Source organism: Geotrypetes seraphini, chromosome 1 (assembly GCF_902459505.1).
Source record: "Geotrypetes seraphini chromosome 1, aGeoSer1.1, whole genome shotgun sequence".
NCBI lineage: Eukaryota > Metazoa > Chordata > Amphibia > Gymnophiona > Dermophiidae > Geotrypetes > Geotrypetes seraphini.
In genome coordinates, this window is record NC_047084.1 from 375,464,057 (window position 1) to 375,489,226 (window position 25,170).

Consider the following 25,170-nt stretch of genomic DNA (forward strand, 5'->3'; position numbering starts at 1 on the left):
TCTCCATAAATGCCAAGATAGGAGTGAAGATTCTATTTACCCCCAAATGCTATTATAAAAACTGCTATAAATTGAAAGCATAACTTTGACCATATGTCCAATTTGCATGCATAATTTAATTGAATAACGAACCATTGAATACCAATAATTGGAATCTTATTGGCAATCATTTGCACTAATTAGTTTTAATTAAAAGATATGTACGTACATTTAGGCTCGGGATCCGCGCCTATATTTTACTCACGAGTCAAAAAAAAGGTGCAGAAATGGGATGGTCATGGGCAGGTTAGGTGCGTTCCTGTAAATTCCATGCATAATTATGGATTAAGGGGGTTACGCACCTTACGTTAGGTTTGAGGTTTTGCACTAGGTTTTACCGGTGCAAATGGACGCACCTAAAGTTAGGCATGATTCCTGAGCGTACGTGCTATTATCTCTTTAAGCGCTGTTTATAGAATAGCACTCAGCGGGGGAGGGGCTTGGCACCTATATATAAAATTCAGTCCTGAATTTAACAAATTAGGGACTGAATTTATATATAGGTGTCAACTCCCCTCCTCCCCCCTTCCCCCCCGCTGAGCACTATGCTATAAACATCACTAAAAGTCAAAATAGCACATATGCCTGGGAATCAGGGCCTAACTTTAGGCACGCCCATTTGCACCAGTCAAAACTTGGTGCAAAACCTCAAGCCTAATCTCAGACGAGTCTTAAAACTGCTCTCAGATGAGTAAAATTATGACTTGAGATGGGACATGCATGCAGCAGCTCTGTCTGAACACCTGAAGTTTGCTCAATTTAGCTTAATCAGCTATGCTTATTCATATTTAATAATGCCTTGAAAAAATGATAACAGAGCAGGAGCGACCTCTGGTGGTCACTTACACTAAAACATTTTCAGGACAAAAAGTATTTCTGCTGCTGTAAGCTCATTAGAGTCACAGCTTACCTGGGTTCTAGCTCCCTGTTCTAGGTGACCCTCATCTTTGAACTTTCTGCATTACTATACCAGGGCCTTGATTAAGCCATTTACCTGCCATTACAACCTACTCTCTACTACATAGAAATATGAAGGCTGAACTCCAAGTAGAAATATATTTTGCTTGTTCCTATTGTTACATTATATAACACTTTATCCCTACAATTTTATTTCATTGTATTTGCTTATTGTATTTATTATATATCATTTTTATTTCTATTGCAAAGTATACAAAGAGAAAGAAACAAAAATGGCCCACATCACCAGGAACAAAGTGAGATTATCAATTACAAATAAAGCAAGTGGTTCCTAACCTGGTCTTGGAAGCATTCAGGATTTCAGGATATCCGCAGTGAATATTCATGAGAGAGATTTGCATTCAGTGGAGGCAGTGCATGCAAATCCCTCTCATGAATATTCATTGTGGATATCCTGAAAACCTGACTGAGTGGGGTGCCACTGAGATACAGAATATACCAAGAGAACAAATACATCCGTTATATAGTATGGGCCCTAATTTATTTAAGACCTACATGCTACTCGCACTAGTTTCCTTTTCCAACAGAAATATCTCCAATTGAAATAAAGGGGATGGGACTTGATATACCACTTTTTCTGTGTGATTTATACAACCAAAGCAGTTTCCATATATTACATACAGTACATTAGACATGTACTTATTTTGTACCTGGGGCAGTGAAGTGTTAAGTGACTTGCCCAGGGTCACAAGGAGCTGCAGCGGGAATTGAACTCATGATCTGAGGCAGCTACTGTAATCACTAGGCCACTCCGCCACTCTTAACATGAGACTCTTTTAAGAACTTCATTAAGGAGTCCTTTTACGAAGCTGCGCTGAGGCCTCATTTTAGCGCAACTCTAACATGGCCTCAATTTCTATTCTATTGTGTCCCTCCTGACTGGCACAGACAAATGTGTTATGTACGTCGATCAGCAGATGGAGACTGAGAACTAGAGAATGACATGGTGACAAAATTCATCACCGTTCCCGTCCCCACAGATAACCGTGGGAAACCATCTTCATGTCATTCTTTAAGGAGAGAGGGAAGAATCAGAATATGAATGGCCACAACCACTAACCCTCAAGCTTTGCTTTGAAGAATGCTGGTGTAGAAGGATTGAGGCTGAAGTAGACACTAAAAAATGACATAGGATTATTTCCCGCGGTTATCCGCGGGGACGGGAACGGTGATGAATTTTGTCACCGTGTCATTCTCTACTGAGAACCACTGACTTCTATTTTACAATTAAGTGGGCTGTGCAGTCCCCCTCGAGCTCTCAGTCTAGCACAGTGTATTGCCAACTGTGCTGCGGCGAGATTCCGGGTGTGCCGCAAAAGACACATCACTTAGGCATGTCAGCCAGTGCTGGTGCCTCTCCTGCTTTCCGCACTTTCCCACTGGCGTAGTCATTTCAGAGTTCACAAGCTCAGGGCCTCGTCTGGAATGCCTCCGTGCATGCGTGGACATCGACGTGATGGCGTTACACATGCGCGTGATGTTATCACACCGACGTCTACACATGTGTAGAAACCACCAGCCACGGCCCTGAGTTTAATGTGTCAAAACTTGGAAAAGTTTAGAAGATACTGCTTAGAGAATGACACGGTGACAAAATTCATCACCGTTCCCGTCCCCGCGGATAACCGCGGGAAATAATCCCATGTCATTTTTTAGTGTCTATTTCAGCCTCAGTCCTTCTAAACCAGCATTCTTCAAAGCAAAGCTTGAGGGTCAGTGGTTGTGGCCATTCATATTCTGATTCTTATGTGAGCCAAGGATAATGAAGCCATTGTGACATCACTGATGTGATTGGCTCTTAGGCACTGGTGGAATGAGGCATTATGACATCACAATATCTGCTCTGGATACCAGAGACTGTCATTCTGTAGTGTCTATCTCAACTTCAATCCTTCTACATCAGCATTCTTCAAAGCAAAGCTAGAGGGTCGGTGGTTGTGGCCATTCATACTCTGATTCTTCCCTCTCTCCTTAAAGAATGACATGGAGATGGTTTACCGCGGCTATCCGCGGGGACGGGAACGGTGATGAATTTTGTCACTGTGTCATTCTCTAATTTACTGTTCAAACAGATGACAGGTTTGGTAAGTCTGTGCAGTCCTGGGAGTTAGGCCAAAAGAAAAAAAGGCAAATAAAGAAAGGGTCTCATTTAAAATTGGAGATTATTCTTTGCTTTTGTTTTGGAGGTTGTTTTATTTCCATCTCAGTGTGGATCTTTGGCTAGTGGCTTACTGCTGGACTGAGGCGGAGGCCCTTGGGGATCTTCCTTGTCTCAAGGGTGTCAAACCCGGAAGCCGGGTCCCTCCTCCCCTTTAGCTACCTAGGCCCAGATTCACTAAAGATAGAGATTCAATCGCTGGTGGTCGATTCCTGGCCGTTTTAAAACAGCGATGATTTACTATCTTTTTTTGCATGCAAATGATTTGCACGGAGGTGCAAATCATTTGCATGCAAACTCCCGACTCAATCACTCACTGAGCGAATGAGTCGGGGCAGAGCCCTGACAGTAGTGACAAGAGAAGCAAACTCCTGTCAGGGCTTCTGCCGAGTTTTTTTCTTTTTTTTTAACTGGGCAGATATTTTGCGTGTATTACACATGCAAAATAAATGCCCGATTAAAAAATTTTTTTTTTAAATCCCCCCCAATAAAGTTCCCCCTCCCTCCCTTCCCGAACCAAAATGCCCACCGCTGCCACAGCCCACCGGTGACCATCATCGCTGCTTTAAACAGAATGGCAGGAGGGATTCCCACTCCCCCCAAAAAAAAACAAATGGTAGGAGGAATGGCGACTCCCTCCTGCCAATGGACACCCCCTCCCTGTACCTGTTCTCCCCCTCCCTGTACCTGTTGGGAGCAGGAGGGATGCTTAGTTCCTCCTACTCCTATGCCTCCAGCGCAGTCAATCTTTGTGAGCAGGAGGAACCACAAAGTTCTCCTGCTTCTGCTCCTCCGGGGGGCCGCAACGCAATACTGTCCTTAGGCCTCGCCCCGGTACATCATGTGATACAAAGGGAGGGGCCTAAGGCCCCGATTGGCTCAGGCACCTCGGGCTCCTCCCTTGTTTGGTCAATCAGGGACTTTCTTAGGCCCTGCCCTAAGGAAATCCCTGATTGGCTCAGACACCTCAGGCCCCTCCCAAGGGAGGAGCCCAAGGTACCCGAGCCAGTCAGGGCCTTAGACCACTCCCCATTCATCACTGAAGAGCCCTAATCTCTTTAGCCTTTCCTCAGATGAGATGAGTACCATCCCCTTTATCATTTTGGCCTCTCTTCTCTGAACCTTTTTTTTAATTCCACTATATCTTTTTTGAGATACAGCAACCAGAACTGAATTCAATACTCAAGGTGGGGTCGCACCATGGAGTGATATAGAGGTATTATAATATTCTTGACCTTATTTATCATCCCTTTCCTAATAATTCATAGCATCCTGTTTGCTTTTTTGGCCACCGCCACACATTGGGTGGATGGCTTCATCATATTGTCTACACAATGAAACCTAGATCTTTTTCTTGGGTGCTGACTCCTAAGGTACACCCTAGCATCCTGTAATTGTGATTTGGATTATTCTTCCCAGTGTGCATCACTTTGCATTTGTCCACATTAAATTTGCTATTTGGATGACCATTCTTCCAATTTCCTAAGGTCTTTCTGCAATTTTTCATAGTCCGCATATGTTTTAACAACTTTAAAGAGTAATTTAGTATTATCTGCAAATTTAGGGGTCCTTTTACGAAGCCATGTTAGCAATTTTAGCGCACGCAGCTTTTCCGCGCATGCTAAACCCGCGCTACATGGCTAGAACTAATGCCAGCTCAATGCTGGCGTTAGCGTCTAGCGCAGCTGGCAGTGTAGCATGCGCTATTATACGCGTTAAACCGCTAACGCGGCTTCGTAAAAGGAGCCCTTACACTCAATGTGCGCTCAATAAGGGAGGGGAGGGGAATATACAGTATATTCCTCCCACATACCCCATTGGGTCCACATTGAACCAAAGAAAAAAATCCAGATATTCAGTGGTAGTATCTGAATAGTAACTCTCACTAAATATCTGGATAGAGCAGTGACCTCCTGGCACTATCCAGACAGCAGAAGTTTTGTTATTTGTTCATTCCTACTAAGTTTCTTTATTATGGTGCTGGCTGTTCTTCCAAAAAAAATTATTAAAAAAGAAAGAAAGAAAAGATAGAGGTCAACAAAATGATAAAGAGCATGGGACAGCTAGGGCTCTTCAGTTTAGAGCAGAAATGGCTGAGAAGAGATATGATAGAGATCTATAAAATACTGAGTGGACTAGAACGGGTAGATGTGAATTGCTTGTTTACTCTTTCCAAAAATACTAGGACTAGGAGGCATACAATGAAACTACTAAGTAGTAGATTTAAAACAAACTGGAGAAAATATTTCTTCACTCAACAATTCATTGATAGAGAATGTTGCAAAAGCAGTTAGCTTAACAGAGTTAAAAAAAAGTTTGGCTAAGATGGACTTGGGAAAATCAATTGCTTATTTCTAGGATAAGCAGCATAAAATCTGTTTAACTCTTTGAGATCTTGTGTTATTTGTGACCTGGTTTGGCCACTATTGGAAAAAGGATTCTGAGCTTGATGGTCCTTCAGTCTGTCCCAGTATAGCAACACTTATGTTCATATGGCAGGAGCAATAACGAGTTGCCATCCAGACAGCTTCTCCAGATATTACTCTGTAGCAGTGCTAAGTTATCCAGATAGTTATCTAGAAAGAAGCTCTGAAAACTTCCCCTTTCAGATAATTTGCCTCTGCCCCCTGGACAACCCTGGCATTATGTGGGTAGTAGTGCTGTTGATTTCCTGTCCAGTGGCATTTATCTGGATAGCAGGAGCTGCATCTTGGATCAATGTTTTGAAATATGGGCCTCACAACATGTGGTCATATAAGTCATTATGGTGCTTATTTTAGAAATCCTATCTGTGATATGGATATAGACATGCCAACAAATCATGTTAATATTTCATCTACATTGAAAGCACCATTTTAGAAACAGTGCTCTGTGGACTTTGATCCTCCATCAAGGTGGATAGGAGAATATCCAGGAAAGAGGTGAGCCAGAAGTGTGGCATGGGTGGCACTGCATTATGAACATCCATGAGCGATGGCATGTAGACCAGGAAATGCAATCAGTATCTACTCTTGTCATGCACGACAGCCATATACCAACTCAACCTATTTATTTTGGACAAATTGCATTGCAGCTGACTGGAGGATAGAGAGCAAGTTGTTCATGTGATTGGCAACCTTATCCACCCTAGTCTGTAAATTTCCAGTCCCCACTGTCCTGCATTGTGTTCCCATTCCTATGTCCCTTCAATGCCCAGCACCTCTTCTCTACATCCCTGTTTCTCCCCATGTCCATCTTCTCCCATTTCTCTTCCTTTACTCCTGCATTCCCAAACCTTATCCCTCCCCCCCCAATAATGTTCTCCCTCCCTCCACTGGTTCAGCATCACTCCCCCTAGTCCAGTCTCTCCCTCTCCCCTCTGCTTCCATCCACCCCAGATCCAGTATCTCTGCCCCTCTTCCCTTCCCTACAGATCTTTCTTTCTTCCCTCTGCTCCCCCCTATGTCCAGCATCTCTCTATCACATTCTACCCAAGCACAAGTCTGTCATCTCTCTAATTCCCCCACTCCCTCAAAGTCTTCCCAATATTACATTACCTTGCAGTTCTGGGCGGATTATAAAAGAGACATCTGGACATTTCCAGGAGATATTACAAGAAGAAGGAGAATTACAGTTTTGAGAATGGGATATAGCAAGGAAGATTGGGTTATTCCAGTAGATGTACAATTTGGGGAGATGTACAAATTGGAGATATTGCAGTGAATGGATCACTGACAGATGCAGCACTGAACACTGGCTGCCTTCAGCCTGGCCCCAAAATGCCTTTTCCTTGTGGCGGCCCACCTCTCTGATGGCTTTATCTGCCATCATTTACTCTCTAAAATTGAAAGGGGATAGATTCCGTACGAACGTAAGGAAGTTCTTCTTCACCCAGAGAGTGGTAGAAAACTGGAACGCTCTTCCGGAGTCTGTCATAGGGGAAAACACCCTCCAGGGATTCAAGACAAAGTTAGACAAGTTCATAATGAACAAGGAAATATGCAAGTAAGGCTAGTCTCAGTTGGGACTTTGACCTAAGGGCTGCCGCGTGAGTGGACTGCTGGGCATGATGGACCACTGGTCTGACCCAGCAGTGGCAATTCTTATGTTCTTATGTTATAGTACAGATTACAGAACTGAAAATTATGAAAATAATTGGAAAGACTGGAGGAGATTAAATTATAACTTTTGGTGGAATTCTTTATGCCATATCTATAAAATGGAAAGATTTACTGCGTTACAAAAGGGATATTTTAAGAAATTTCAGGATGTATGGAAACCATTAACAAAATATTGTCAGGATTAAGTAAAATTATTTCCCTTGTGTTTATTAGTTTATGAGGTAGGGAGGGGGGTATTTTATTCTTACATATATCATACAATAATGGATTATATGGTTGGGGGGATGGGCGAGGGATAGGGATAAGAATATATGTAATATACCAATGATTGTTTATAAGTGATGTATTTATTGTTACTGTGAATGAAAATATTAACACTTAATGTAATTTGTGAAAATGAATAAAGAATTATAAAAAAAAAAAAAAAAAAGAACTGAAAATTATGGCTCTAACAGCCATCATCTCCAGCTATCTGACGATTTAAATGATGACACAAGGTAGACCAGCACATTACAATCCACTGTGGTGTAATTAACCAAGCTACTTTTCCTAGGATATGCAAACAAGTGCGGACTGTGATAGCAAGGACAATTAAATTCTAGGGAAGCCAAGCAACAATTAATATCGCAACGTTTGGATTTTTTAGCTGGCAGGGCTTCCTAATGCCCTTGGTAGTGTACATGGAACGCATTTCTCTGCAAACACCTACAATCTCGGAGCTCGTTTTTAGCAACAAGAAAACATTTAATTCTATACACGTGAAGGTACATAATCAGCGCGTGATGACTTTATATTGAATTGCTCTGTCATCGCCAACAAAAGCAACAAATGTATGGTGATTCATGGATTCCTGCAGTATTATGTTTTAAATCTACATGTATATGCAAATATGTTTATGTTTTTTTCTTCATAGAAGATGGCAATGGATATGCACTGAACCCCCGAGATTACACTATAACCCAGTCTTTCTACAGCAAGAGAAAAGGACAAAATCTGTAATTGGAAGGAGCTTTGTTAGCCCAGGCAATACATTTTAATGTTCACATTAAGGCCCTTGTGTGCACAGTGAAAATATTATTTTATGCAAGTAAGGGCCCTGCCATGCATGTTAAAAGAGTCTGTCAACACATTAGCGCAGGCAAACAATAGAATGCGTATGCTGAATTTGTGGTATCCTAACCCCTATAAAATTTAGGGGGTGCTTGCTAGCTGAATTTAGTGGGAAAAAAAAACGCATAAAGGACTAAATTCTGTATATGATGCCCAAAATATCAGCACTGAAAAAGCATTATTCTATAAATCACACTTAACACCCCTCCCCCCCCATTTATTTTACAAAAACATAGTGTAGGACCAGCCGCAGCAGTAACAGCTCCAATGCTCATAGGAAGTCTATGAGTGTCGGAGCTGTTATCGCCATGACTAGTGCTAAAAACCACACCACAGTTTTATAAAAGGGGGGGTTAAGTTAGGTGTGGTTTATAGACTAGCACTTATACCTGGGAACCACGGCTAAATTTAGGTGTGGCCATTTGCACCAAGAAATGCGTGCTGCAAATGCCCCTAACTTTAGAGGGCGGATGCACAATCGAAAGTAATGTCCCTGATGCGTAACTGAAAGTAATGCCCCTGACCTGCCCAATTCCATGCCCTCTTTCTTGGCTCACGTGTAAAATTTAGATACGGATCCTGCACCTAAATGTATGCACATACCATGTAATTGATTTTAATTAGCACCAACAATTGTTTGTAAAGAAGCCAATTATTGGCACTGATTACCTTGTTATTCATGCAAATTGGGTATGCAACTAAAATTGTGCATGCGCGTTGTAGAACTTTTTATAGATTACGTAAATATTAATTCCTCACTGTTCATTATAAAAGTACAAAAACATCTGTAATCTCGATAACAGGAGAATCTCAGGGGATATGCACAAATTCAAGAAGATACTCAAAACAACCTTGTTTATGGAGGCATTCATTAACTGAGTAATGATGTTGTAAGAGAACTTTGGAAAAATACTGTTTGACTGTGTAGTTACCATGTCATATTTATGATTGTATTTTGTAAACCACTTATGGCCTGTTTTACAAAGCCGCACTAGCAGCTTTTGCGCGGTAACGGTCCCAAAGCCCAGAGATTTAGGGCTCCTTTTATCAAGGTGCACTACGGGGTTAGTGCGTCAGACATTTCATCACGCACTAACCCCTGCGGCAAGCCAAAATACTATCGCCACGTCATTGGCGGCGTTAGCAACTAGCGCGGCAGGCAGTTTAACGCACGTTAAACCCCTACCGCACCTTGATAACAGGAGCCCTTAAAGGACTTTGGGGCTATTGCCGTGCAGCTTTGTACAACAGGCTTATGCTGTTGTAACCTGCCTTGAGCGCCACTTTGGGGGGTTTGGCGGAATATAAAATCATTTCTATACCAACTCTTATAATGAAAGAATATTGCATAAGAAATCACTAAATCACATAAAAATATATATATATAAAAACTTAGAGTGTATGGGACCAATGATAGCTCACTTTGTAGTTATTAGCCTTTTAGCTGTGAGCGCTTGAGATCCCTGGTACCTCTATATTACCTGTTGTGGGTAGTCGTGACTTGTACTTCAGCCAAGTCTTAAAGATTTTAGTGTGTTTCACAATAATTTGGATAGTTATATTGGAATATAAAATCACACAGGTTGGGAGATTGCTAGGCTACGAGGTTGAGGGGGGGGTGCTAGACTACTAGTGATTTTATTTTGATGTTGGGGGGCAATGAAGAAGAATGAAAAGTGGCTCCACTAGTCTACCACGTAATTTTTTGATTGGTCGAGGCAGATTTTTTTTTTTTTTTTTAAATGGCCTCTTAAAGTGCACTAATAGGAAGGAGGATATTTTTTTTTAAAAGTCACTTGAGCTGCATCCCCCAACTACACCCAAAAAATCAACAGAAGCCTGGTACTCTAGAAGTTTCCCTTCCTCCTCTTGGAAACTAGGTAACTCGGCAGCTCTGCATTTGACAAACTTATTATTGCATGCGAGCCCTGCAGTCCTTCTTCCCCGAATCTTAATGGGTTGAATCGTACTTTCTTCCGCCGTCTCAGGGACCATAAAACGTCTGATCACGTGACCATAGCTCACCTCCCCCCCCCCCCCCTAGCACTGTCGCAGGCCTATCCAATGGATTACCGAGCGCTTAGCCTGTCTGCGCTGTCGTCACCGCCCCCATTCTGCCTGCCAGGCGTGTTAAGTGATCTCCGAGCGTTAGCAGCCGGCGGCATGGCGGAACTGAACAAACAGCATCTGAAGAGGTGCCGGGGGGGGGGGGGAGGGGGGGTCTGTAAATGCGGGGGAGGGAGATCCTGGTTGGAATTGGCTTCTGGCGCGTTCCCCGCGTCCCGGGTGTGGCTGTGTATCGCGAGAGTGTCTGATCACTGCTTGCTAAGCTTGGACCCGCTGCGGCCCTGAGAAATTTTCAATGCGGATGTTTTTGCTGTTTTGCTCCGCTCAGGGGTATCTGGAGAATTTCTATTCTACTACTACTATTTATTGCTTCTATAGCGCTGAAAGGCAAACGTAATGCTGTACATTTTGACATTAATAGACGTTCCCTGCCCTTAAGAGCTTACAATCTAACCTGAACAGACAGGCATGACATATAGCGTTGGGGATGCAGAACCTAAGTGAGAGGAGTTTGGAGCTGAAAGCACTCTCCAAGAGGTGGGCTTTTAACCTGCACTTGAACACTAACAGAAACTGAGCCCACCATAGGGATTTGGGCAGTTTGTGCCATGCATGCAAGAGATAATGAGGGGGCAGCCGAGTGAATGCATTTATAGGTCAGTGAGAGGAGTTTGAATTGTATTTGGAAATGGATGGGAAGCCCAATGAAGTGACTTTAGGAGGGTAAGGTGACTATAGGGGCTCTTACAGAATTTGAGTTGTATAGCTGAATTCTGGATGGATTGAATAAAATAAAGATGGCCGAGCAGAAGACCCCCAGAGTAGCGAGTTGCAGTAATCTCTACCTCACTTGTTGCTCTTACTCAGAAAAAAAGCCTCCATCCGGATTTCCTGTGTCCGTAGAGAAAATTCTTTATTGACTAAGGGCTGGAGTAGGGCTATCATATGACTCCAGAAAAAGGAGGACAGATTGAAACATCTGGGTTTTACTTCTATTGAAAGCAATGGAAGTAAAACCCAAATGTCTCAATCTGACCTCCTTTTTCTGGAATCCAAAATATATAACGCACCACTAATGCAGAGAAGTGCATCTAATACCTTACAACCACTTTTACAGGTATATTTCCAAAGGCCTCAGAATTGGAGCCTACGCACAGATGTACTATCACAAACTAAGGTGATCAGCGTAGGTTTTTTTCTCCTTGTCCAATCATTGGCCAAAGGACCCGGTGTTATAACTCATCTTTAACTTTTTTTTCTTTTTATTTCTTTTTTTATATAAATTATCAAAGTTCTTATCTCCACGTAAAATTTACACTAGTGTCACCACATTAATAATTTTGTTATTTATACTTTCATTCATTTGTTAATATGCACTTATCCAGCATATTTGAAAAGATTGACAAAAAAATCACTTATCTTGAACAGTGTTTGTCTCTCAAAATGCCGACGCGGCCAGCGTTTCGCGGATTCCAATCTTATCCACTGCTTCAGGGCCAGCACTAAGGCATCCAACAATAGCTGTATTCTCCCGTCAAAATTTTCACCTCTGTGGGACACATTTCAGAAAACCAGAACACTGTATCAATGATTTTATGGTGAGAATATTGAAAGGAAAAGACCTTTGAGATCAAAATGATAAAACATTTTGAAACCCACCAGGCAAGGCTTAACAAAGACATTGGCTTTCTCTTGCATTACAAAACATAGGCTCAGAATCACTAAAGATAGCAATTCAATCACTGTTGGCTGATTCTGATTGATTCACTATCTTTTTTGCATGCAAATGATTTGCACGACAGCGGCAGGGGGGTTTAAAAATTTGCTGCAGCAGCAGAGGGAGGTTTAAAAGTTGCGGCGGCAGCTGGCTTAATTTGTATCTTCGCTTCATAAGACGCACTTACATTTCCACCCCCTTTTTGGGGGTGGAGAAAGTGCGTCTTATGGAGCAAAAAAATACAGTACCTACTTTTGTCCCACCCTGTATATATACAATTCATAGCATAATCACTCGACCGTGAAGCCTCTCTGATCAATGTTGTTTTAGTTGAGGGTGGGGTGGGGGGGCGGGTTCTCTTTTACCAATATGTCTGGTTTCCTCGCATCCATATTTTTGAGTTAAAATAGGGATGTCCCAGGTAATCGCAGCGATGTCCTTCTCTGTAAGCCTCTTATTGTTGTGATCCCAGTGCTTTTTCTGTACTGCCATGTAATGTTTACAAAGTTTCCAATGGATGAGAAATGTTTCTGTATAGAAATTTTCAGCTGTCAGAACTTTTCAGCCAGCTGTGAGATGTCCTTTTCCTCTTTGTTATAGAATATACAGATGTCTGTTTTTCTTGATGTGGTGTTTTAGTAAGCCTGACTCTCAACTTTATAGGTTTTGGATTTTGTATTTATTTGTCACTTTTCCAAATAGACTGATAGAGCTCAACTAAATGAAGTCTTGCCAGAGATCCACGCAGCTCCTGATTGGTGAGGCCCGACTTTAGTGCAGGAAGAGGTGGTCGGAGCATAAAGCGAGTGATTTCCTTTCCTCGTCGGCGCTCCAGCTGCCCTTTTCTGCCTCCCCTGCCTAAACACCAAATTCATAGTTTTTTGACATTCGTGGGGTTTCCTGGAACGGAACCCCCGCGAATATCGGAGGAATACAGTACTCCTATTTTCACCTCCTCATAATACTTATGCTAGACTAGATAACTTCCTCATATCTTCTACATTAACTCCCACATTATTAAATTCCATAATCCATCCAATCATTATACCTGACCATGCCTCCATTTCATTTCATAAACAAACCTTCGATACTATAATTATTTCTGCCTCTTGGAAATTAAATAATTTTATCTTAACTGATACTGAGATTACAGCAAAAATTTCTGAATTCACTTTCAAATTCTTTAAAATTAATACAAAAGACCCTAATATCTATCCTTCTACTATCTGGAAAGCATATAAAGCTGCCCTTCAAGGAGACATTTTAAATCTTTCTGCTTGGAAGTAAAAACAGGTAGCTAAAAAAGAAAATTGTCTTGAACAAAATATTAAGAAATTAGAATTACAACATAATCCAAACCATAATTATATTATGAAATTTTAAAACTTAAAATATGACTACAACTCAGATCATTTCTTATAATGCCAAATAAGATTTATTCATCCAAGCATCAGGCTATTATTCAAGTGATAATAAAAATGAGTAAATCATTAGCCAGATACTTAAAAACTAAAAAGAAAAAAAAAACATGTTTTATCCATACAAAATTCTAGTGACCAAATCATAACTAATTCTGTACTTATTTTTAACTCAGTTTGAACAAATTTTATTACAAATTATTTTAGTCAGAATTTAATAGCTCAGAACAAGATATGACTTCATTCTTAGAAAATATAACGCATCTAACCCTAGCTCAAAAAATTAAACAAGAATTAGATTCTACAATTTCAACAAATGAAATTCTCACAGCAATTGCAAACCTTGCAAATAATAAAGCCCCAAGACCTACCAGTCTTACTAGTGAAAATTTTAAAAAATGTATCTTCCTTTTCCTGCATTTACTAAACTACTACAACATTACCAATAGAATTGAGAGAGCAAGAATCTTTCCTAAATTTTAAAATACATTTAAAGCAGGGTTCTCAAAGTCCCTCCTTGAGGGCCGCAATCCAGTCGGGTTTTCAGGATTTCCCCAATGAATATGCATTGAAAGCAGCACCTGCACATAGATCTCATGCATATTCATTGGGGAAATCCTGAAAACCCGACTGGATTGCAGCCCTCATGGAGGGACTTTGAGACCCCTGATTTAAAGGCACATTATTTTCAGTTAGCCATCTTACATTGCCGGGATTTGAATTTGGGACTTCAATCTGCTTTAAGGGGGTCCTTTTTTTTTTAAGGTGTGCTAACTGATTTAACACGCACTAAATTGGTTAGCGCACCTTAACAAAAGGACCCCTAATTTAGGGATTCTTTTACTAAGGCGCGCTAAACGCTAACGCATCCATAGAATATAATGGGTGCGTTAGCGTTTAGCGTGCGCTAAAATTGCTAGCACGCATTAGTAAAATGACCCCTTAATTAATTACACTTTTATTTTATCATTGTAGATTGTTATATTAAATATTATGTATTAGAAATGTATTTTTTTTTTTCTTTTTTTAATCTTTACTATTTAAATGGAGTTCTTTCCATAACTTTGATTAAATTGTATTGTTAACCGCTTTGATCCTTTTTGGGCTAGTTAAGTTTATTATTATTATTAGGATTTTTTTTATATACCGCCTATCAAGGTTATCTAAGCGGTTTTTACAATCAGGTACTCAAGCATTTTCCCTCTCTGTCCCAGTGGGCTCACAGTCTATCTAACGTACCTGGAGCTATGGAAGATTGAGTGACTTGCCCAGGGTCACAAGGAGCAGCGCGGGGTTTGAACCCACAACCCCAGGGTGCTGAGGCTGTAGATCCAACCACTGCGCCACACACTCCTCCAAGTGGTGTATAAAGATTTTTATAAACATTATCTTGAACAACAACGTAGTTTCACCGAAGCCACCATTATAGTTTTTCCAAAACCAGAACCCAATGCTATTAAAAATTACAGATCTACAGTATATAAGAACATCAGAATTGCCGCTGCTGGGTCAGACCAGTGGTCCGTTGTGCCCAGCAGTCCACTCACGTGGCAGCCCTTAGTCAAAGACCAGTGCCCTAACTGAGTCTAGCCTTACCTTCGTACGTTCTGGTTCAGCAGGAACTTGTCTAACTTCATCTTGAATCCCTGGAGGGTGTTTTCCCCTATAACAGCCTCCAGAAAAGCATTCCAGTTTTCCACCACTCTCTGGGTGAAGAACTTACTTTCATTTGTACGGAATCTATCCCCTTTTAACTTTAGAGAGTGCCCTCTTGTTCTCTCTACCTTGGAGAGGGTGAACAACCTGTCTTTATCTACTAAGTCTATTCCCTTCATTATCTTGAATGTTTCGATCATGTCCTTATTTAACTTAGACTACAAAATTATAGCAAAAATTCTTACTTCAGAATAAGAATTAGTATAATTTTTTCCAAGGATCAAGTAGACTTCACGAAAAACACATATATTGGAGACAATCTGAGATTATTTCACAATATAAATGCTCTAGCTAAAGACATCCCAGAGCCTGTAGTGCGATTAGTCTTACACGCAGAAAAAGCATTCGACACAGTCGAATGGGCACTACGGGTTTTGAAATGGTATAATTTTGCAGAACACTTTTATTAAATGGCTACAAACCATGTACTAGCAACCTTCATCTAGCATCTTACCCCCTTACCCCCCTTTTATCAAGCTGTGCTAGAGATTTTTAGCCCCGGCCAATGCGGTAAATGCTTTGACAGTCATAGGATTCATATAAACATCAGAGCACTTACTGTGCCAGCCTGCGCTAAAATCTTCTAGTGCAGCTTTACAAAGAGGCACTCGTCAAGGTGTCCTCTCTCCCCACTATTGTTTAATATAGCCTTTGAACCGCTTCTATCTTCCATTCAACAATGCTCTCAAATCCATGGTATCCAAATTAAATCAAGACAAATCAGATTAGAAGCTTATTCTGATGATGATTTACTCTTCATCCCAATCCCGGTAAAATCTCTCTCCTGGCCTTTATACAACTAGTTACTAAGGGCTAGATTCACTAAAGTCCACAAATTGATCCTATTCGTATCCTATCCGTTTCCGAGTTATTCTAGCCGATTGATTCAGTAAAGCTTGTCCATGCAAATGATCAAATCGTAAACATGCCCCCATTCACTGTAACATCGATCAACGCGCATTTCCAAGTGCCAAGTCTGCTGAACAGTTCTGGCTCAAATCCCGTACTCATGCTGACTTCATTCATTTCACATTCCTCCTGACCTCCTTCTAATCCACTCTCTCACTTGTCAAACAAGATTACTACACCCGCTTGACTGACTCTCTTGGCTCCAACCCTTGCCACCTCTTTGCCACACTGAACTCCTTACTCAAGGTCGTCGTCCCCCCACCTTCAACCACTCCGTCACTGTCTCCCCAGCCCGCTCTGCCAACCCCCACTCGTCCCTTGCCACCGTATTTTCTTTCCTGAAATTACTCTTCAAAAAACCCTCGCTAGACCCTACCTGCCCTTCCAACTATCGTCCTCTCTCCCTCCTCCCCTTCTTATCTAAGCTCCTTGAACATGCTTTTCACTGCCGTTGTCTTGATTTTCTTTCATCTCAAGTTATCCTTGACCTGCTTCAATTGAGCTTTTGCCCTCTTTATTCTACAGAAACTGCCCTTATGAAAGTTTCCAATGACCTGCTCCTCGACAAATCCAAAGGCCTCCTACTCTGTCCTCATCCTTCTTGATCTATCCATAGCTTTTCACACCATAAATTACCACCTACTCATCGATAAGCTGTCCTCACTTGGTTCTCAAGACTCTCTTATTTGCATGGTTTCTTCCTGTCTTTTCCATCACACCTTTTATCGTATGCTCTGGTGGATCCTTCTCCTCCACTGCCATCCCGCTATCGGTCGATGTACTTCAGGGCTTTGTTCTAGGACCACTTCTTTTTTCCATCTATACTTCTTCACTTGGTGATGTAAGATTCCATGGCTCTTAGTATCACCTCTATGCTAATGTCTCCCAGATCTTTCTCTCTACTCCTGAAATCTTGACAAACATTCAGTCCTGGACCTTGCTACCTGGATGTCTCGCTGCAATCTAAAATTAAACATAGCCAAGACTGAGCTCCTTATCATTCTACCTAAACTTGTCTCTCCTCTTCCCCCGTTCTCTATTTCTGTGAATAACACCCTCATCCTCCCTGTCTTGTTGGCTTGCAATAATCTTTGACTTGTCTCTCTTCTTCTCTTCCCATATCCAACAGACTGCCAAAACCTGTTGTTTCTTTCTCTACAGTATCGCTAAAACCAGACCCTTCCTTTCTGAGTGCATTGCCAAGACCCTCATCCATACCCTTATCACCTTTCATCTCGACTACTGCAACCTGCGTCTCACTGGCATTCTGCTAAAACACCTCTCTTCCCTTCAATCTACTGCACGTCTCATTCCACCAATGTTGCTTTACCCACATTACCCCTCTCCTCGAGTCACTTCATTGGCTCCCTATCCATTTCCACATACAGTTCAAAGTCCTCTTGCTGACCTACAAGTGTATTTTCACTGCAGCGCCTCAGTATCTCTCATCTCTCCCCACACTCCACCCCGGCAATCCGCTTATCGGATAACTCTTATCTGTACCTTTCTCCTCTACAGCCAACTCCAGACTCCCTCCCTTCTACTTTCCTGCACTGTATGCCTGGAACAAACTGCCCAATTTGGTACGTCAAGCTCCGTCTCTGGCAGTATTCAAATCCAGACTCAAAGCCACTTCTTTGAAGCTGTTTTCAATTTCAAACTCCAGCCCACCTTCTAAGCACCAATATCTGTCTTATCATTATCCTGCGTATTGTCAGAGCAGCTTAGTTTTGCCTAAAACGCTCTTCCAAAGTTTTATCTCCAAATCTACCACCATCCATATTTTATCTTAGTTTAACCTCCATCCTAGGACCCCTGAGGAAGACGGGTAAGTTGAAACAGTACCAGTGTTGGGCCTGTACCTTTTCAAGCTTTTGTGGATAGTGTTGATTGTGTAGACAGCTACATTGCTGTGTGATATAATAAATCCTGTGTGATGCACACTGAACTGTTCGTGATGAACATCAGCTTCTTGCTTTTATCATTCCCTCTGTAATCCCCCTTACCTGTTAAGCACCAATATCTTTTTTGTCTTATTCCCTCTGTAATTCCCCCTTCTGAGCACTGTGAATTGATGCTCCCTGTCCAGTTGTCTGTCTTGACTAGACTATAAGTTCTTTTAAGCAGGGACTGTCTTCTATGTTTTGATGTACATGTCTAGTAGCACTATAGAAATGATTAGTAGTAGTAGTATTTATAATAAACTGTGAGCTGTTGAGCTAGAGTAATCTTCATACTTTAAAATGTGAGGAAGGTACAGAAGGGCTTTGCTAAATCTTGGAGGCAACTCTGTAGGAAAAGAGTTCAAACCCACACTGTTGCCTGAGTTTTCTGCTGACCTACCTTGCCTTTCTTTTTCTTTTCTGTACAGCCTGAAGATTGCCCCTGGAGCCGTTGTCTGCGTGGAAAGTGAAATCAAAGGAGATGTGACCATAGGTGAGTCACAGCATGCAATGCTCTGGGAGTGAAGGCGTCTCCCTTCATCCGAGTCTTCTTCCATTCACAATACAGTATAGTAAAAATATAACTAGCAGGCTCCATATTTATCTATGTCGGGGTTTATATCCCATCATGGAAAGGAGGGAAGCCCTGGGAGAAATTCCCCAAGGAAAAACCTTACAGAAGAACAACTGGGGTCTGAAACCACTTCATAAACAAGGTGAATAACGAGGATGCTGCTGTAGGAGGCAATAGTTTGTCAGAGAAGGCTACGTGGGAGGTGGCAGGAGTAGGCTGTCCCTCAAGGCCCTAATGACAGAATTCCCATTGGGAAAGATGGAATATGACTCGGCAAATGAAATGAAAATCTAATTTGCTTAGAGCAGAGAACTAAAGCAGAAGACTGGCCAGAAGGGGAAAAGGCCCTTTTGGGAGTCCAAAAAGGAGGCCTGGGAGGGAAGTGGATCTAGGCCTCAACAAGACTGTTGGGTGGTTGTGGTCAGTCTTCACAAATAAACTGATTCTTCACCCTGAGTGTATGGTGGGACAGGAAATAGGACTCCACTGCTGATAAGCCCCAGGAGGAGAGACTGGTCTTTGAGTTTTCTTTTTAGAGACGACTCAAAGGTCACCCTTAGGGGGCAGAGGGGCAGAATACTGGTAAACATGTTTGGAGGAGGAGGAGGAACCATGTGGACAGTTGTGTTTGTTCCTTGGATTAGCAGAGTCAGAATCAGGTATCAGAAAAGCAAACAGAGGACGGACCCGTTCACAGCATCCCACTCTGCCTTTAGCACAACAGTGAGATATTCGAATAGCATTCATTAATTGGGGAGTAGACTATTTAATTTTTTTTTTGTCATGATATTTGAGTTTAAATCTGGAATTTTGAGGGTGCATCCCTTGATTATAACTCATATTCTCTTTATGAATCCTACTCTTTTCTGACATAGGTTTACAAAGGAAGAAATGGTGTAGCAAAACAGAGAACTATCTATCTGAATTTTTGGGACATCATGTTAATGAAACTCTTGTTGATCTGTTCTGTGAGATCCAAATCCAGTAGATGATGGAGTCTCCTGACAGAATGTCCCTAGGCTAATAGAGATATGAAACTCCTTGTACACATGTTCTAGCAGCGGTTATGGAGAAGATTACAGTCTTAGGGGTCCTTTTACAAAAATGCTATAAAAAGTGACCTTAGTGCACCATTAATGTGGGTTTTTTAGCCGCATGCTAAGGCCATTTTTTCTGCAGCTGCAAAATGGTTGATTTTCCATTTTTCCAATTAATGGTCATGCACCAGCATGTAAGTACTTACTGCCATTCATTTTGTAGGCGCTGTGCTGATTCGTGTTGTCATGCCCCCTCAGGAAAAAAAACCTTTAAATATTTTTGAGCGTGTGGGATAGTATGCACATTTTGGAATTTACCACAGTAATCTCTTTTACGCTGTCATAAGCACATGCTGGTGCTTACTAAGGAGCCTTTTTACTAAGCTGTGGTAAATTATGATACCTTTTGAAAAGATCCAGGAAAAGGGACTCAGCAGGTGGTGGTCAGAGCTCATTGCATTTTTGTATTGGTCCTTGAAGTATTATAGCCTAAGAGGGCTCTGTCAGCGTTGTAAGTTACAGAAGACTGTCTTCAAATAACCTATTGACCTGTCTGGTTGTCCATATTTGCTGTTCTTCCACTTGACCTCTCTCTGTGTGTGCTGCAGTTCAGTTTTTTTGTTGTTTGTTTGATATTTGCAATTACAAGTATTCACTAATCTCTCTCAAGAGAGTTTTCCTTTTTCCAGCTATATATCACCTACTTATCCTGGAACTTTTCACTTGAGGCTCTGTAAGCCAGCACTTTTCAGGGTTTTATACCTGACCTAGACCTCCTGTCTAACAGTTGGGCAAATGATCTGTGGTGAGAACTTGTCCATGCTGTGTGATGCTTGGACCCATTAGACAAGTAGGCACCATGTCATTGGTGAGGCTGGGAGAGATGCCCCACCATGTGTTGCTTGATCCCTGCTGAAAGCTTTTGCATCCGTTGAAATCCATAGATTTAAAAAAAAATTAAACCTTAGATGAACCTAGTTGTTGTGTAGAGGAGGAAGCTAGAATATGGGGAATCCTATTTGAGATATGATATTGTAGAGCCTGTTCTTGAATGCCTAAAATTCCTCCAGCAAGGAGAGCTGTCTGTTACACTGTGTATGTATTTACCGTGATGTGCTTGTTCTGTTTGTACAGGACCTAGGACAGTGGTGCACCCGAAAGCTCGGATCATTGCAGAGGCGGGGCCCATTGTGATTGGTGAGGGAAACCTAATAGAAGAGCAGGCACTTATTATTAACGGGTCAGTACATAACAACATTTCTCTGTGTGTTCTGGTTTTGTTTGGTGTTAATAAAAAGTAGGGCTGTTTAGAAAAGCAGATTTTTCACTCCTGTGTTTCTCCCCACCTATTGGAGATCTTACTACTCTCTAGAATAAGGATCACAAGGAATTGCAGTGGGATATGAACCACCTATATGGAAGGGGCTCCATGTGCCAGCAAAAGCTTAATTCCCTAGCTAGACACTTTATAAGCCTGTGCCATGTACTTTTTGTCTTTTTGTCTTGGGTTCTGCAACCTCAGTGAATTCATCTCCCGGGGGTCTCGCGTGACAAAGCCCATGCAGGATTTCTCATCTGTTAATGAGAACCACCTCCACTCTGAGTGCCACAAAATCAGATCATTTTGACTCTTACCTGGGCTTTTGAACTCTTTAACAGGCAATTTTCCTGACCTCCAAAACCTGCCTTCCTACTTCAGTGGTACTGTGTTGGGATGCTGATGGCTCTGTGGAGAATGATAGTGTTTTCTGGTTTTTTTTTTAAAGTCAGAATTCTATGGGAAGGAAAAAAAATAGAATTTACCATATTTTTCACTCCATAAGATGTACTTTTTCCACCCCCAAAAAGGGGGGGGGGCAAAGTGGGTGCATCTTACGGAGTGAATACACCTTCCCCCCCAGTACCTTTTTTAAGTTGCGGTGGTCCAGCACACTTTCCTGCTGGACGGCTGGCTTTGGTAGCAGAGCAGATGAAGGAGTGCGACTTTTGCGCTTCCTGCCTGGTCCTGCGCCGCTCAGTGATTGGCTGATGTCAATTCTCGATGCAGGTACTTGCTCTGTCCCTAATGGGCTTACCATCTAAGTTTTGTTCCTGGACAATGAGGGTTAAGCAACTCGCCCAGGGTCACAAGAAGCTATAGTGGGAATTGACCCAGTTCCCAGGTTCTCAGCCCACTGAACTAACTATTAGTCTATCCATAATAATAAAAGGCTAAGCGCACATGCGCTTTTCAAAAATCGTGATTCCTGGTGGTGTGAGGTGTGCTTCTGTGTCACGGCGCCTGCGCTAGCTGGATTCGCGTGTTCCAGAGACTGCTCCCTCCCGCTGCCGCTGCTCTTCAAAGCGGCCTGCTGAGGTTCGCCAGCCGCTGTAGCGAACCTCGCAGGCCGCTCTCCACCTTCCCAATGCTGATAAAAAAGGAAATCCAGGTAGGACAGAGGCTGCGATCGGCAGCGACTGCTGCTACTCCTCCAGTCGCCTAGCTCCTCTCCGCCGGCCCCGGACGGCAGCCCCCTCAACCCCGTCCTGATCACGAGGGAGAGCGTGCAAGGGAAAGGGAGGAAGCGTCTCTAGCACCCGTTAATGTAACGGGCTTAAAGAGCTAGTTACTCCATAATATCCTTAAAAGAGTATTGACTTTGCTGGTGGGAGGGGAGAGGCTGTCTGAGCTGCATGCTTCCTTTTACTCCTTTGCTTTCCTATAGTTAAAATAGCTCCATGAACCAATGTCTCCCAATTCTTAACTCATCTTTACCTGATTCATCATGGCAAAATGCTGTAGCTAGCAGTTTTGGATCCTGATTCCTTACAGAGCCCAGCATGTATGCATCCTTGAACCAGGCCTTAGGTATTCTTGTTGTGTGTGAGTTACTGCTTCCTGTTCCTTGAGCATTTTTTCCCTCCATCTGAGCCAGGGAGATGCAGGCTCAAGAATGGAGTACTTGGAAAAACAGACACACCATGCCACCCAAGCCAACCACCCAAACAGGCACACTCCATTCACACCCCACAATCACACCCCCCCTACAGACCGTGTTTTTCCCACTTGCAAAAAAATGAAGTCACTGGGGGACACGGGCTGTTTTTGTTCTTGCCTGGTCTTGTATCTTCTTGCTGTATTAATTTTCTTGCTGAAGATCGATGTAAGATTCTTTAGATTTCTATTGTGTGCTTACTTGTATTATGCAAGCTGTCTGTTTCTCTTGTTGACTTGTTAATAAAAATGATTACAAAAAAAAAAAAAGAATGGAGTACTCCCTTCAGTTTGAATCTAGGTTATTTTATGGTTTGTCAGTAAAGTTCCAGTGGATACATTTTTATGCCTTTAATTTCTAAAAGTTGTGATTCTTGTTGATGTTCTTGCAGCTACCCAGAAAATATCATGCCAGATGCAGAAAAGCCAGATCCCAAACCAATGGTCATTGGCACCAACAACGTGTTTGAAGTTGGCTGTTGTATCCTTTAAGATTAATTTGCTCAAGATGCTCTGTTGCAAATCGGGCTGTACAGGCTGGCCAATACTAGTTTGGTAGGTTGGGGCAGAGGCACAATTTAGGCCGGTACATTTACACCTGCTCTTAAACAGATGTGATGTCTACAATTTCTGCAGTACTTAAGCTGGTATTTTGTAAAGACACGTAGGGTTTGATATTTTTTTTAAAAAAAGCTGAATTCTTAAATTTATGCTCTTAAGTTAGCCTTCTAAATTTGCACCCTATTTTCAGCCAAAATCTCTTCCTAATTTAGGATCTCAAAAGTTATGCTTATAAATTTAGGCCTGCCATTCTTTTGCCTAAATTTATGAATCTAATACTGAAAATCAGTGCTAAGTTCCTATTTTTTTTCTAAACACTAAATCTGCTCCTGTTGCCACTCACTTCTTATGCTCCTAAATTTAGGAGTTTAGTGAAATGTTGAGTAAAAGGTTGCGTGCTCAGCCTTAGTAAATTTTAAATAAGACAGTTTGAGCATAACACTCGGGTGCATAAATCCTTTGAATACTGTCCCACAGTTGTTGGTGGGGCTCATTTTCAAAGCACTTGGACATACAAAATACCATAGAAATTTATGGTACTTTGCGTGTCCAAGTGCTTTGAAAATAAGCCTCTATATATCTTTTTAGAAAAGTTGTATTCCGGTCCTATTAACCTAGATGCACTCTTATAAGATAACCCTTAGCATGTGTATTTTGTTTTATCTAGATTAATTCACACATTTTAATTGGTAGCTCTAGGTAAGGTATATTCCAATATAGTAGATGTTTTGTCTTGTAAGTTTGCACGTGAAGTAATGTGTCAGAAACCAAAAGGAGTTTTGGCACAATTTGAACTTTGGATTCACCAGTTCTCAGCCTGCTGGTGTCACCACTGGAAGGGCCAATGGGTTACCATGATGTGTACATGTGCAATACTGGGCACACAGAGTACAAAGGATTCAGTGCAGAAATTAACTTGCGCAGTAAACATGGACGCACAGTATATTAAAAAGCAAGGTAATGAGGCCACTAGGTATTCCTCCCCAATGCAAAGAAGAAAACGGGAATTTTAAAACAATTCACTGCCAGGTCTGAGGCACTGTAAAAGAGTTAGTTGAGAGAATTTATTGAGTCATTTTTCTTATTTATCTGCAACCAAACACTATCCTCCAAATTCTATATATGGTGCCCAAAGTTGTGCACACAACAATTGATTAACAAGCTCTTAACGAGCAATATAGTTGGGCGATGATAACCAATTATTGCAGTTAATTGGCATCGCAGTTAGTTGCACAACTGGCTGCACACCATTCTATAAGGCTTGGCATTTAACTCTCATAGCGTGTATCTGAAAAGGGGATATGTCGGGGACATTCTGAAAAATTGCATGCAGAATTACAGAATTTGGCTTCTAGAATTTGTCTAATCATCCTGAATGCTAGGGTTATCTATCTGAGCCCACAAGTTGTTTGCAGAGGGATGTTGCGTATCTTTCAACTCCGCCTCCTTCCCAGTGGGCTCACTCCTGCCCCCACAGTTTTTACTTCTCTCAAGCAAATTGAGAAGGTATCTTTCTGCTCTGCTATGCGGTCTTTATTATTTTCAGATTTTTAAATTCATATCTGAAGTTTAAGGCTTGGTGCCTGGAGTTCCCTCTAGCTTGGGATCTCCGCTTGAGAAAGGACAAAGACTTACAGGGCAGAGGTCTGCTGCTAGCAGGATCAACCCTTGTGAATACCTGTCTAGCTAGCCTTCTTTAATATTTTTGAAGTTCGGGGTCCATTCCCTCCGTAGCTTGCTCGCATCCCTGATTTCATCAGGAGCTTGAGTGTAGGCTGTTTGGCTCCGTTCTGGTTCACCGGGACCTAATCATGGGCCGGCTGCATGACTCTCTGTTGCGGCGTGAGGAGTTGAGGCTTAGTCTGATAT

General features: G+C 41.9%; 1 protein-coding gene across 2 annotated transcripts in view; it reads left to right on the forward strand.

Annotated features, from left to right (window-relative positions):
• The first annotated feature begins 10,441 nt into the window (after positions 1-10,441).
• The window catches only part of DCTN6 (dynactin subunit 6), a 137,762-nt gene continuing 123,033 nt past the window's right edge, over positions 10,442-25,170 (forward strand). The window contains exons 1-4 of one of the 2 annotated variants that reach the window (XM_033915582.1): positions 10,442-10,580; positions 18,584-18,648; positions 20,901-21,006; positions 23,133-23,221. In XM_033915582.1, the coding sequence (XP_033771473.1) occupies positions 10,450-10,580; positions 18,584-18,648; positions 20,901-21,006; positions 23,133-23,221 (391 nt within the window). In that variant the 5' untranslated portion in view covers positions 10,442-10,449. The remainder of the gene's footprint in view (positions 10,581-18,583; positions 18,649-20,900; positions 21,007-23,132; positions 23,222-25,170) is intronic. The other variant, XM_033915590.1, reaches the window with a different exon arrangement.